This window comes from Chiloscyllium plagiosum, chromosome 26 (genome assembly GCF_004010195.1).
Source record: "Chiloscyllium plagiosum isolate BGI_BamShark_2017 chromosome 26, ASM401019v2, whole genome shotgun sequence".
NCBI classification, from domain to species: domain Eukaryota; kingdom Metazoa; phylum Chordata; class Chondrichthyes; order Orectolobiformes; family Hemiscylliidae; genus Chiloscyllium; species Chiloscyllium plagiosum.
Genome location: NC_057735.1, coordinates 46,546,934 through 46,559,080, shown reverse-complemented (window position 1 = coordinate 46,559,080; position 12,147 = coordinate 46,546,934). Strand labels below are relative to the sequence as shown.

At 42.6% G+C, this 12,147-nt stretch overlaps 1 protein-coding gene across 2 annotated transcripts in view; it reads left to right on the top strand.

Annotated features, from left to right (window-relative positions):
* LOC122563315 (sodium-coupled monocarboxylate transporter 1-like) overlaps positions 1–12,147 on the top strand; it is a 107,805-nt gene that overhangs the window by 90,149 nt on the left and 5,509 nt on the right. For both annotated transcript variants that reach the window (XM_043717035.1, XM_043717034.1), the window contains 3 exons: positions 298–488; positions 9,080–9,183; positions 10,680–10,774. In XM_043717035.1, the coding sequence (XP_043572970.1) occupies positions 298–488; positions 9,080–9,183; positions 10,680–10,774 (390 nt within the window). The remainder of the gene's footprint in view (positions 1–297; positions 489–9,079; positions 9,184–10,679; positions 10,775–12,147) is intronic.

Sequence of the window (12,147 nt, the reverse complement as noted above, 5' to 3'; positions counted from 1 at the left end):
TCTGACACTGCAGGACAGGGTTGTGGGAGTGCAACTCTTTCTTTTGAATGAGATGTTAAACTCAACCATTGTCTGCCCCCTCAGGCGATTGTGAAAAATTTAACTTCCTTTGGGTTGAGATGGAATTTACAATTCAGTTTTGAGAATGTGGGATAAAACTCTAAGATCACAAGACTCGTGGAACATCAAGAGGGATAAGGGTTCTCAGCCAGTTGCTTTGATGTGGAATCTGGTGGCTGAGTTTTGTTACTGTTTTAAACATTGTCACTGACCTAACGGCTGCCTATTTAATTGCAGGGTGCACTATCTGGCCTTAGTGCCGCTTTCATACTGACAATGTGGATAGGAATTGGTGAGCATGTCTATCGACCACTACCTGTTCAAAGTCGACCGTTACCCCTCAGCACAGCAGGCTGCATTGATATCAACATTAACACCTCACAATCAGCAAGAGTAACAACACGTCCCGCATCAAACCTGACGTCTAGGTAAAGTGAAATGAATGGTGACCTTGAACAAAATGTTCATGGGTATTCATGTTCCTACAGTATTGTAGTTTGGTTCTGCTGTGGAAATTATATCACTCTGTTAAATTACCTTTACCATTTGTTTTCTTCCTCCCTGCCTTCCTCCTCTTCTTCCTTTTTATTAAATTTGCATAATGTAACAATTGGGTAAGTCATAAGTTCAACAAATCTTGACCAAACATTTGGCACCTGGCACAGACAGAATTGTCAATACATTCTCTTACTTACTTCTGCTTGTTGAGCAGTTTCATCAGTCATATATCAGTCATATTCAACTTAGTTTAGCAGCCTCTGACCTTGGTCAAGAACACATATTCTCCTGACTTTTTTGTGTGGGAAGGCTGCTTCCATCCCTAGACTAATTTGTGGCTTTTTTTTTTAAACAGTCTTATTGATCTCAATATGGGAAGAGAAGAGGAAGATTCTAAAAGGCCCAGGTTTCTCAGCACACTAGGAATGATAATTACTGTTAATGATGGGAGCAATGGAAAACTGCACCAAATCCCCTCTATAATTGCCTCCCAACCTCAACTCCAACCCCTATTTCAGACCTCTTTGATGCTCTGTAAATTCTTATTAGTTTTCTGTATTGTTAATTGTGGGCTGAAATCAGAAAATCACTTCTTTTAAAATACGAAGAGTTGTTGCACTTTTTAAAAGCAAATTGCCTGATACTCATTGTAAATGCTGTTTATACAGCAGCTTGTTCAAGTAACAGTGAAAATCTGGAATGGGGACATAGGTACAAATGAAGTTTTAGGCAGTAATAAGCAACTAATTGGTGTCTAAACTAGTGGCCAGTTTTCGATGGCAAGGGTCCTCTGCCTGGCAATAGTCATGTGATTAATATGAGACAACTAAACAGCTTGGGGGTGTGAACGAGATAGTCACGGGCAATTGGATCGCCACAAACGCAGTTGACTGCAGTAAAAGACATCTCAAGGATCATTTCAGCAAATCTTGTGGACAGAGACTAGAGCAGCCTTTCTGGTTTTTCCTTCCATCCATTTCTCCTATGTTCCTTTTCCTCTCTGCACGTGTGTAGAAGGGGAGTTTATAAGGGGATTAGAGTGTTAACTAGTAGAGCGTTATGTCAACAGTTCGCAATTGTTTATTAGTGTCTAGTAATTCATAATAGTCATTCTCATTAAGTGCAGAAACCTGGTCTGTAATGTTGGTCAATATGGTTCAGAAAGACAGGGAAATGAGGGAATTCTGTGTAATTTTAAAAACTTTGACATTTGTGATGAGTCAAGGAAGAGTGGGGCTTAATTGCCTGCGTGCTACCCCCGTGGGACGGAACATTTCTCTGAAATCCCCTGATAAGGAGTCTCTGAGGGTACTTTTGGTCAATACATAGGGGTAAAACTTCTCTGACATCCAACTCAATCTTTGGCAGAATCCTTGGAGAAACAATGCAAAAAACAAGGAATTAAAGTTCAAGGAATAAAACACATTTTTGCCTACTTGACAAAGGCTGGCATGCACAATGTCCAGTGACTCTTCACTGATTCATAGTATAGAAGGTGGCCAGTCAGCCCATCATGTTTAAACCAGTGAACGAAGATCTGACTACAGTGATCCCATTGTCCAGCTGTTGTCCCATAGCACTAGAGGTTATGACAATGCATGGGAATATCGAAATATTGCTTAAATGTTTCGAGAGTTAATGACTCAATCACCCTTACAGGAAATCCATTCAGTTACTCCTCGTTTTCCATCTTAATCTTGTGTTTCTTTCCTTAAATTTATGTCTCTTGGATATTGACTCCTCTGATAATTAGAAAGGTAATTTCCTCTTCACCTTGTCTATGCCCTTCATAATCGTTACCCCTTTATCAGTCTTATCTCAAACATCACTGCTCAACAGAAAACAAACCACAGCTTATCCAATCTTTCTTCATAGCTCAGACCACCCAGCCCAGGCAGTATCCAGGTTGATCTCCTTTGCACCCTTTCTAGTGCAATCACATCCTTCGTATAATCTGTTGACCAGAACTGTATTCAGTGCTCTAGTTGTAAGCTAACCAGTGTTTTATACAGTTTCAGCATAAAGTTCCAGTATAAGCTCCCAGCTCTTATGCTCCGCACTTCAACTAATAAAGGCAAGTATCCCAAAGGCCTTCATAATACCTTAACTTCCTGTCCTGCTATCTCAAGGCCCAGTCATGTACACACAAAATTCCCTTTCATCTTCATTACTTTCCAGAGTTCTATCATTTTTAATGTAATCCTTTGGACTTATTCGCCTTCCCTAGGTGCATTACTTCCCAATTTTCCAGGTTGAATTCCATTTCCCAAACTCTGTCCAGCTGACCAGTCCCTTGATATCATCCTGCAGTTTACTACATAATCCCTACTGCCCCATCCATTTAATTCCAAATCATTAATGTACACCACAAACAGCAAGGGCTGTAGCACAGATCTCTGTGGAACCCACTGGAAACATCCCTCTTCAATCATGCTCTGCTTTCTGTCATTCACCTAGTTTTGGATTCAAAGCGCAACTTTGCTCTGAATCATATGAACTGTTGTTTTGTTGACTAATCTGCCACAAGGGACCTTACCAAAAACCTTACAAAACATAGGAGCAGGAGTGAGCCATTCGGCCCCTTGAGCATTCTACCATTTAATAAGATCATGACTGATCTGTGCCCCTAATTAACTACATGTACTTGCCTTCAGCCCATATCCCTTAATACCTTTGTCAAAAATTTATCTATCTCAGATTTATCTATCTCAGTTTTAGTGTGTTGGTTGGTTTGTGGGTTACCATGATGCCAAGGGGTCTGAGTAGTCTAGCAGTCATTTCCGAGATGCCTTTGATTTAGGGGAGAGTGACTAGGGTTTCTGGTTGCATTTTGTCTGCTTGTTTGGATTGGTTGCTGAGAAATCAGTGGACTGTGTTCATTGGGTACCCGTTCTTTTTGAATACACTGTATAGGTGATTTTCCTCTGCTCTGCGTAGTTCCTCTGTGCTGCAGTGTGTGGTGGCTCGTTGGAATAATGTTCTGATGCAGCTTCATTTGTGGATGTTGGGGTGATTGCCTCTCTAGTTCAATATTTGGTCCGTATGTGTTGATTTCCGGTAGACACTGGTTTGAAGTTGCCCATTGGCTGTTGGGGAAGCTAATGAACTTGAAAGACCCTATACAGATAACAAGCAAAACTAATGTCATTTACAAAATACCGTGCAAGGACTGTAACAAACACTACATTGGACAAACAGGCAGAAAACTAGACACCAGGATATATGAACATCAACTAGCCACAAAACGATATGACCCTCTCTCATTAGTATGCTTACATACAGATGAGGAAGGACACCAATTCGGCTGGGACAACACATCCATTCTAGTACAAGCCAAACAGAAACACTCACGAGAATTCCTAGAAACATGGCATTCCAACCAGATCTCTATCAACAAACACATCGAGTTAGACCCCATCTACCACCCTCTGAGAAAAGGACAGGAAATGACATCACCACAGGAAATGATGTCACCAACCCAAAGAAACCCAAACATATAAATAGAAAGCAGGAATTATCAACAGTGCTTTACCCGGAGGCCCACTGAAGATGTTACCTAGTAGGGTGACAAAACGTCTGAAAATGAACCTTCCAGCTCAGTGAGCAAACCTACACCCAGAACCTCAACCTGAACTACAAATCTTCAGAAAACTTGCTAACATCTTATGTAGGCCAACATATTGAAGACTGCTAAAACCACCTGTACTCCTCCCTATATTGATTTACTTTGATATTTCACATTCCATCACCCTGATATCTATATTGACAGCATCCTTTTCCATTAATAAAAACAAACAAAGTATTAATTGAGGTCTGTGCCCATACCTTTTACGTCCCCACACACATTGTCTCTTTGCTCCCAATAGAACCTTCTCTTTCCCCAGTTATTCTCTTCTTCTTTATGTATTTTAAAAAAAACCCTTTGGGTTTTCCTTAATTCTACCTGCCAATGCTTTCTCATACACTCTCTGAGCTTTCCATTTTCCTTTTTAAGATTATCTATGTGAGATTTAAAAACTGTATTTATGATCTAAATTTAAATCAATATCCAATCACAACAACAGAAATACCAAAAACAGAAGTTGTGGAAAAGCTCAGCAAGGCTGGCAGCATCTGTGCAGAGAAATCAGAGTTAATGTTTCGGGTCTGGTGAATCTTCCTTAGCAGTTCTGAGGAAGGGTCAGCAGACCTGAAACGTTACCTCTGATTTCTCTTCACAGATGCTGCCAGCCTTGCTGAGCTTTTCCAGCAACTTCTGTTTTTGTTTCTGATTTACAGCACCCACAGTTCTGATTTTTTTTTAAAAAAAGAGAGAAATATCCATCAATTACCTATTGGTCACATGAGATGTCATGATTTAGTTTTGTTGAACTAGCTCTGCCTCCATTCTGTTTGCTCTGGATCTTTCTGCTCTCGCTGCTCCCTTTAACCCAAATGTCATTGCTCCAGAGGCACACACAGGTCCACTGTTGGTCTTCCTGCTTCTGGATTATCACTTTGTTGACTCTTCTCAGTGATGCTGATTGTCTTGAGTTGTCAGCTCGCTCACTCAAAATAGTACGTTCCTCTCTGGTGCCATAGGTGGTTTGTTTGCCAGGGTTAGGGATGTCACTGAACAGCTGCAAAACATTCTGAAGGGGGAGGGACAAAAAGATTGAAGTACATTTTGATATCAATGACCATAGGTGTGAGGTGCTGCAAGTATAATTTTGGGAGCCAGGAAGTAAGTTTAAAAAAAAGGACCAAAAGATGTGCATTGCTTCAGAACCCCCATATTCATGAGGAGAAATAGGAAGTTAGAAAGATGAATGGAGAGGTAGTGCAGGAGGGAGAGCTTTTGAGTTTGGTGGGACTGTACAAGGCAGATGGGTTGGACCTGAACAACAATGGGATCAGCATCCTTATGAGGAGGTTTGCTGATGCTGATGAGAGGGTTGAAAATGATTTAGCAGGGGGCTGTAATCCAGAGAGAATGTTCAGCAGGAGGAATTGCCCAGCCCAAATTAAAAGAGACAGCAAGTGAGTCAGGAAGACAAAGACATTATAGACCAGTTAAGGCACAGGGGAGTTTGGCAACGTTTGTTTGTGGGGAACTTCAAAGTGCATGGTAAAATAAAGTCAGCAGAGTTTCGCCAAGGGAAGATCATGCCTGACAAATCTATTAGAATTCTTTGAGGGAGTAATGAGCAAGTTAGGCAAAGGAGTGCTAGTGGACACGATGTATTTGGATTTCTAGATGGCTTTTGCTGCATAGGAGACTGCTAAATAAGATAAGGTCCCATGTTATTAGGGGCAAGGATAGAGAATTGACTGACTGGCAGAAAGAAGAGGATAAGGGAGTCTTTTTCAGGATGACAGCCGGTGACTAGTGGAGTTCTGCAAATGTCAGTGTTGGGACCACAACTATTCATATTAAACATTAATGATCATGACAAAGGAACTGTCAGCATTGTTGCTTAGTTTGAAGATGACACAAAGATAGGTGGAGGATCAGGTAATATAGAGGCAGAGAGGCTGTAGAGGAACTTAGACAGGCTAGGAGAGTAGGCACAGAAGTGGCAGATGGAACACAGTGTGGAAAAGTGTGCGGTTATGCACTTTGGTAGGAACATTATTTTCTAAACGTGAAAAGGCTTCAGAAATCTGAAGCACAAAGCAAGTTTGGAGTCCTAGTTTAGGATTCTCTTAAGATTAAGACTGCATGATCAGTTGGCAGTTCGGAAGGCTAATGCAATGTTGGCATTTATTTTGAGAGGGCTCTAGTGTAAGAGCAAGGATTTACTTCTGGAAAAGGTTTCGGTCAGACAACATTTGGAATATTGCAAACAGTTTTGTTCCCATATCTAAGGAATGATATGCTGGTATTAGAGGGGATCCAGAGAAGGTTCATAAAAGTGATCCTGGGAATGAAGGAGGGATTATATGGAGGAGTGGTTAATGACTCTGGGTCTGTACTTAATTGAGTTTAGTAGGATGAGAAGGATCTCATTGAAACTTTCAGTATACGGAGATGCCTGAATAGACTGGACATACCTCTTGCAAAAATGCCATCCCATATTCCCAATTCCTCCGCCTCCGCCGTATCTGCTCCCAGAAGGACCAATTCCACCACAGAACACACCGGATGGCCTCCTTTAGAGACCGCAATTTCCCTTCCCACGTGGTTAAAGATGCCCTCCAGTGCATCTCGTCCACATCCTGCACCTCTGCCCTCAGACCCCACCCCTCCAACCGTAACAAGGACAGAACGTCCCTGGTGCTCACCTTCCACCCTACCAACCTTCGCATAAACCAATCCATTCACCGACATTTCCGTCACCTCTAAACAGACCCCACCACCAGGAATATATTTCCCTCCCCACCCCTTTCTGCCTTCCGCAAAGACCATTCCCTCCGTGACTACCTGGTCAGGTCCACGCCCCCCTACAACCCACCCTCCCATCCTGGCACTTTCCCCTGCCACTGCAGGAATTGTAAAACCTGCGCCCCACCTCCGCTCCCTCACCACCAGACGCCTGGAGGATGAACGCCTCATCTTCCGCCTCGGAGCACTTCAACCCCAGGGCATCAATGTGGACTTCAACAGTTTCCTCATTTCCCCTTCCCCCACCTCACCCTAGTTCCAAACTTCCAGCTCAGCACTGTCCCCATGACTTGTCCGGACTTGTCCTACCTGCCTATCTTCTTTTCCACCTATCCACTCCACCCTGTCCATCACCTTCATCCCCTCCCCCACTCATCCATTGCATTCTATGTTACTTTCTCCCTACCCCCACCCTCCTCTAGCTTATCTCTCCACGCTTCAGGCTCACTGCCTTTATTCCTGATGAAGGGCTTTTGCCCGAAATGTCGATTTCGAAGCTCCTCGGATGCTGCCTGAACTGCTGCGCTCTTCCAGCACCACTAATCCAGAATCTGGTTTCCAGCATCTGCAGTCATTGTTTTTACCTCATAGGAGAAGATGTTTTCAATAGTAGGAAATATGAGTACCCAAGGACACAGCCTCTGAGTGAAGGGATGGCTGCTTATAACTGAGATGAAAAGGAATTTCTTCACATAGAGGATGGTGAATCTTTGGAACTTTCTGCCACAGAGGGCAATGGAGACCAAGTCAATGAGAGCCTTTCAGACAGACAGGTTCTTTATTAGTAAAGGGATCAAAAGTTACAGGGAGCAGTCAGGAGAATTTAGAAGAATGAGGTGTGATAACATTAATATATTGAAGATGATAAAAGGTGTGGATAAAACTGACATGGAGCGGATGTTTCTCGTTGTGGGGCATTCTAGGACGAGTGGTCATAGTCTTAGGATAAAAGATAGCAAATTTAAAACAGTTGAGGAGAAACTATTGCTCCCTAAGGGTTGTGAATCTGTAATTCACTACCCCAAATCGCAATGGATGATGGGACAGTGAGTAAATTCAAGGAGGAGCTGGACAGATTTTTAATTGGGAGAAAGTGGGGAGTGCAAATTCTGGAGATCGGAGTCAAGACTGTGGTGCTGGAAAAGCACAACAGATCAGGAAGCATCTGAGGAACAGGAGAATCAACGTTTCGGGCATTAGGAATTGAATTGGTCATGGGTTGAAAGGATATGGAGAGAAGATAGGAACATGGATGTGAGGATAGAATGGCGGAGCAGATTTGGTGGGCCAAATGGCTGATTTCTGCTCCTATATCTTATGAACTTATGAACTTTTATGAATGTTGAGAAACGTATCGGCCATAATTGAAAACTGGAGCAGACTTGATGGGGCTAATGGCCTAATTCTGCTCCTTTACTTTCTGGTTTTATGGTCTTATGTTGTAGTAGCTGGACATCCACAATGATATTAGGAAGGAAATTCCAGGATTTCATTCAGCGACAATATAGTTCCAAGTCAGGATGGAGAGTGTTTTAAAGGGGAACATGTCGGTGATCATTTTCCACACATCTGCTGCCCTTGTCTTTCTAGGTGGAAGAGATCACAAATTGGAAGGTACTTTAGCAAGGAGCTTTGGCAAGTTCCTGAAATGTATACATGATAGAACAGCCACTCTGTGTCAACGGCAGGGTGGTGAGTTTTGAAGATGGTGGATAATGACTGATCTCAAAAGTTTACCTTCATAAGATTTTACTCTACAAGTGACATTTCAGTTCCCCAAATTATTGTTTTCTATTAAGGATACCAATTTAGTCATGAACTGTGTTATAAATTGAAAATATCCCAACTTAGCAGATATGCAGGCAGCAGAGAATCAGGCTTTAGATTTGGAACAGCAGTAAATGAACAATTATACTCCTCAATCTAAGCTCCGTTTTATCAATAATCTACTTTGCAATAAGACACATTTGATCTTTGCCATACTTCAATACCATCCTTAAACTTCAGCATTCCTAAAAGGAGTCTAGAATTTGAAGCTATTGGTCTTGTAGTTATCAGAAGGCTTTAATTCCCAGTTTCCTTTTTGCATTGTTTAAATTCTGTACTACCAAACATTTTAGTGACAACCTTTAATTGTCTTCTCATCTTCAATTTCAGGCCAGCAATCGCAGACACTTTGTATTCAATCTCGTATCTTTACTTGAGCCCAATTGGTACACTGACTGCTTTGGTTGTTGGTCTCATAGTCAGTTTTCTGACAGGTGGGTGCTTCCTGTATGAGTTTCAGGGTTTCATAGGCTGGTGAGATGGTAACAGTATTTTAAAGAGCTATAAAGCAATATTAATTGTGTGCAATAAAAAATAAATCAGCCAACAACATGTTCTCTTACACAGCTCTGTCCAAATATGAGCGACCGACCATCCTGAACAGGAATGCGTTTTGGCATCCTCACTGTGCAGCAGGACCCTACAAAATGAGTTTAGGGATCCATGTTTTGCAGCAAATGCCCATCAGAATGGTTTTGGGGATCCACACTGTGGTTAATCCCTGTGGAAATGAAATTATGGATCCGCACTTTGCACCACATCCCCATGGCAAGGAATTTGGGGACCCATACTTTGCAGCTGTTCCCTCTGGGAATCTGCACTGCAGCTGATCCCTATGGCAATGAGATTGTAGGTTCACACTTAACAGCAGAATCTCTGTAAGAATGAGTTTGGGGATCCATCCTTTGAATTTTCAGCATTTACACACTGTATTGCTGATAAAATCAAGCAAGTGCTCGAGTTGACTCCAGTGGAGTCAAACTGGCTACTGACATCAAGTGAAAAGGTTTATTTCAGCTTGAAACATTAACTTCATTTCTCTCTCCATAGATGATACCAAAGATTTCCAGCATTTTCTAGTTTTATTTCAGACATACAGTATCAGCTGTACTTTGCTTTTGCTGCAGGGTTCTTTTTAATCTTCACAAATTGAAATTGACTGAACCTGAGACATTATTTATGTAAATTTAGTTTACTTTCATTAAAAAAGTCATCTTAGCTCAATTCCTGTGGTTATCCTTAAACTTCAAACATTGTGAACGTTTTGTTGTAAGATGACACTGTCTGAAAGACAGAAAGTACCTGGTCAGAGCTTGCCAAAGCTTCCCTTTAGCTGACTGTTACAGTGTGACGGAATGACTCTGCCAGTCTTTTCACGCCCCTAGATAGTTTAATCAAACTGACATCTGGTCTCTAGATATTTTAATCAGCCAGTTCATGTGTTTACACGGGTGTGTGGCACAGGTGGGACAATGAAGCTGGACATTTTGGCCCAGAGACAGGGATACTGTCACTGCCACAAGACTCCTCATTTGGCCTCTACATATTTTCTAATTAAACTGTTCAAAATATGTGACCACACACTTCTGGAGCAAGTGGGACTTGAACCCAGGCTTCTTGGCCTGAGGTAGGGACATTACCACTGCACCACAAGAGCCTTCTAAAGCCTACTGCACATGGTGTTCCCAGGCAGTTTCCCAACCAGGTACTAACCAGACCTGAGTTTGTTTAGCATCCGAGATTAGTCATTTTGAGATTAGTATGGCCATAGGCCGTGTTTGGCCTCCACTAGTGATGGTGATTGTGATCAGCTGTTTGCTGAGAAGAATCAGTCCTGACATCACTCGCATTTCTCCAATCTCAGTAGGTTTTCAGATGTTGTTCTTGTCATGTGATTGATGTGCACTGAATCCACTACTGATTCCCACAGGAGGGAAGAAGAACATGGTGGACAAGAAGCTCCTGATGACTTACAAGGATTCGCTATGCTACAACATCTATGTCAACAGAAGTCTGCGTGCACTGGTACTCGACAATGATTAGCATAAAGGATTGGCTTATTAATCGAAGACAGAGAATTAGGATAAAGGCGTTGTTTCATGATAGCAACCTGTAACTAGTGGAGTAGCACAGGGATCAGTGCTGTGGCTGCAATTATTACAATATATTGTTGTGGTTCTGTTTGCCGAGCTGGGAATTTGTGTTGCAGATGTTTCGTCCCCTGTCTAGGTGACATCCTCAGAGCTTGGGAGCCTCCTGTGAAGCGCTTCTGTGATCTTTCCTCCGGCATTTGTAGTGGCTTGTCTCTGCCGCTTCCGGTTGTCAGTTCCAGCTGTCCGCTGCAGTGACCGGTATATTGGGTTCAGGTCGATGTGCTTATTGATTGAATCTGTGGATGAGTGCCATGCCTCTAGGAATTCCCTGGCTGTTCTTTGTTTGGCTTGTCCTAGAATAGTAGTGTCCCAGTCGAATTCATGTTGCTTGTCATCTGCGTGTGTGGCTACTAAGGGACAGCTGGTTGTGTCGTTTCGTAGCTAGTTTGTGTTCATGGATGTGGATCGTTAGCTGTCTTCCGGTTTGTCCTATATGGTTTTGTGCAGTCCTTGCATGGGCTTGTGTACACTACATTGGTTTTGCTCATGCTGGGTATTGGGTCCTTCGTTCTGGTTAGTTGTTGTCTGAGAGTGGCTGTTGGTTTGTGTGCTGTTAGGAGTCCTAGTGGTCGCAGTAGTCTGGCTGTCAGTTTGGAAATGCTCTTGATGTATGGTGGTGTGGCTAGTCCTTTGGGTTGCGGGATGTCCTCATTCCGTTGTCTTTCCCTTAGGCATCTGTTGATGAAATTGCGCGGGTATCCGTTTTTGGCGAATACATTGTATAGGTGTTCTTCTTCCTCTTTTTGCAGTTCTGATGTACTGCAGTGTGTTCAACCTCAACACCAAGGAGAGGGAAGCACTAAAATCACTAAGAAACGATAAGAACATAATCGTACTACCAGCAGACAAAGGCAGAATGACGGTCATCCTGGACAAAGCAGACTACATCCAAAAAGTGCAACAACTACTTGCAGATACCAACACCTACCAAAAGAGGGAGTTTGACCCCACCCCACAGCTCACCAATAGGATAAACAACACACTGAGGAACCTACAAAACAACGGACAGATAACCAGGTTTGACCTAGAAAGAATGAAAACTGAAAACAACAACACCCCCAGATTCTATGGACTACCTAAAGTGCACAAACCAGACATCCCACTCAGACCCATAGTATCACTACCAGGGACACCATCACACAAACTGGCTAAAGAACTACAGCAGAAACTGAAACACCTGATCAGCGGATCCAGACACTCTATACAATCAACACAGGAATTCTTGGACGTCATCAGAAATATACT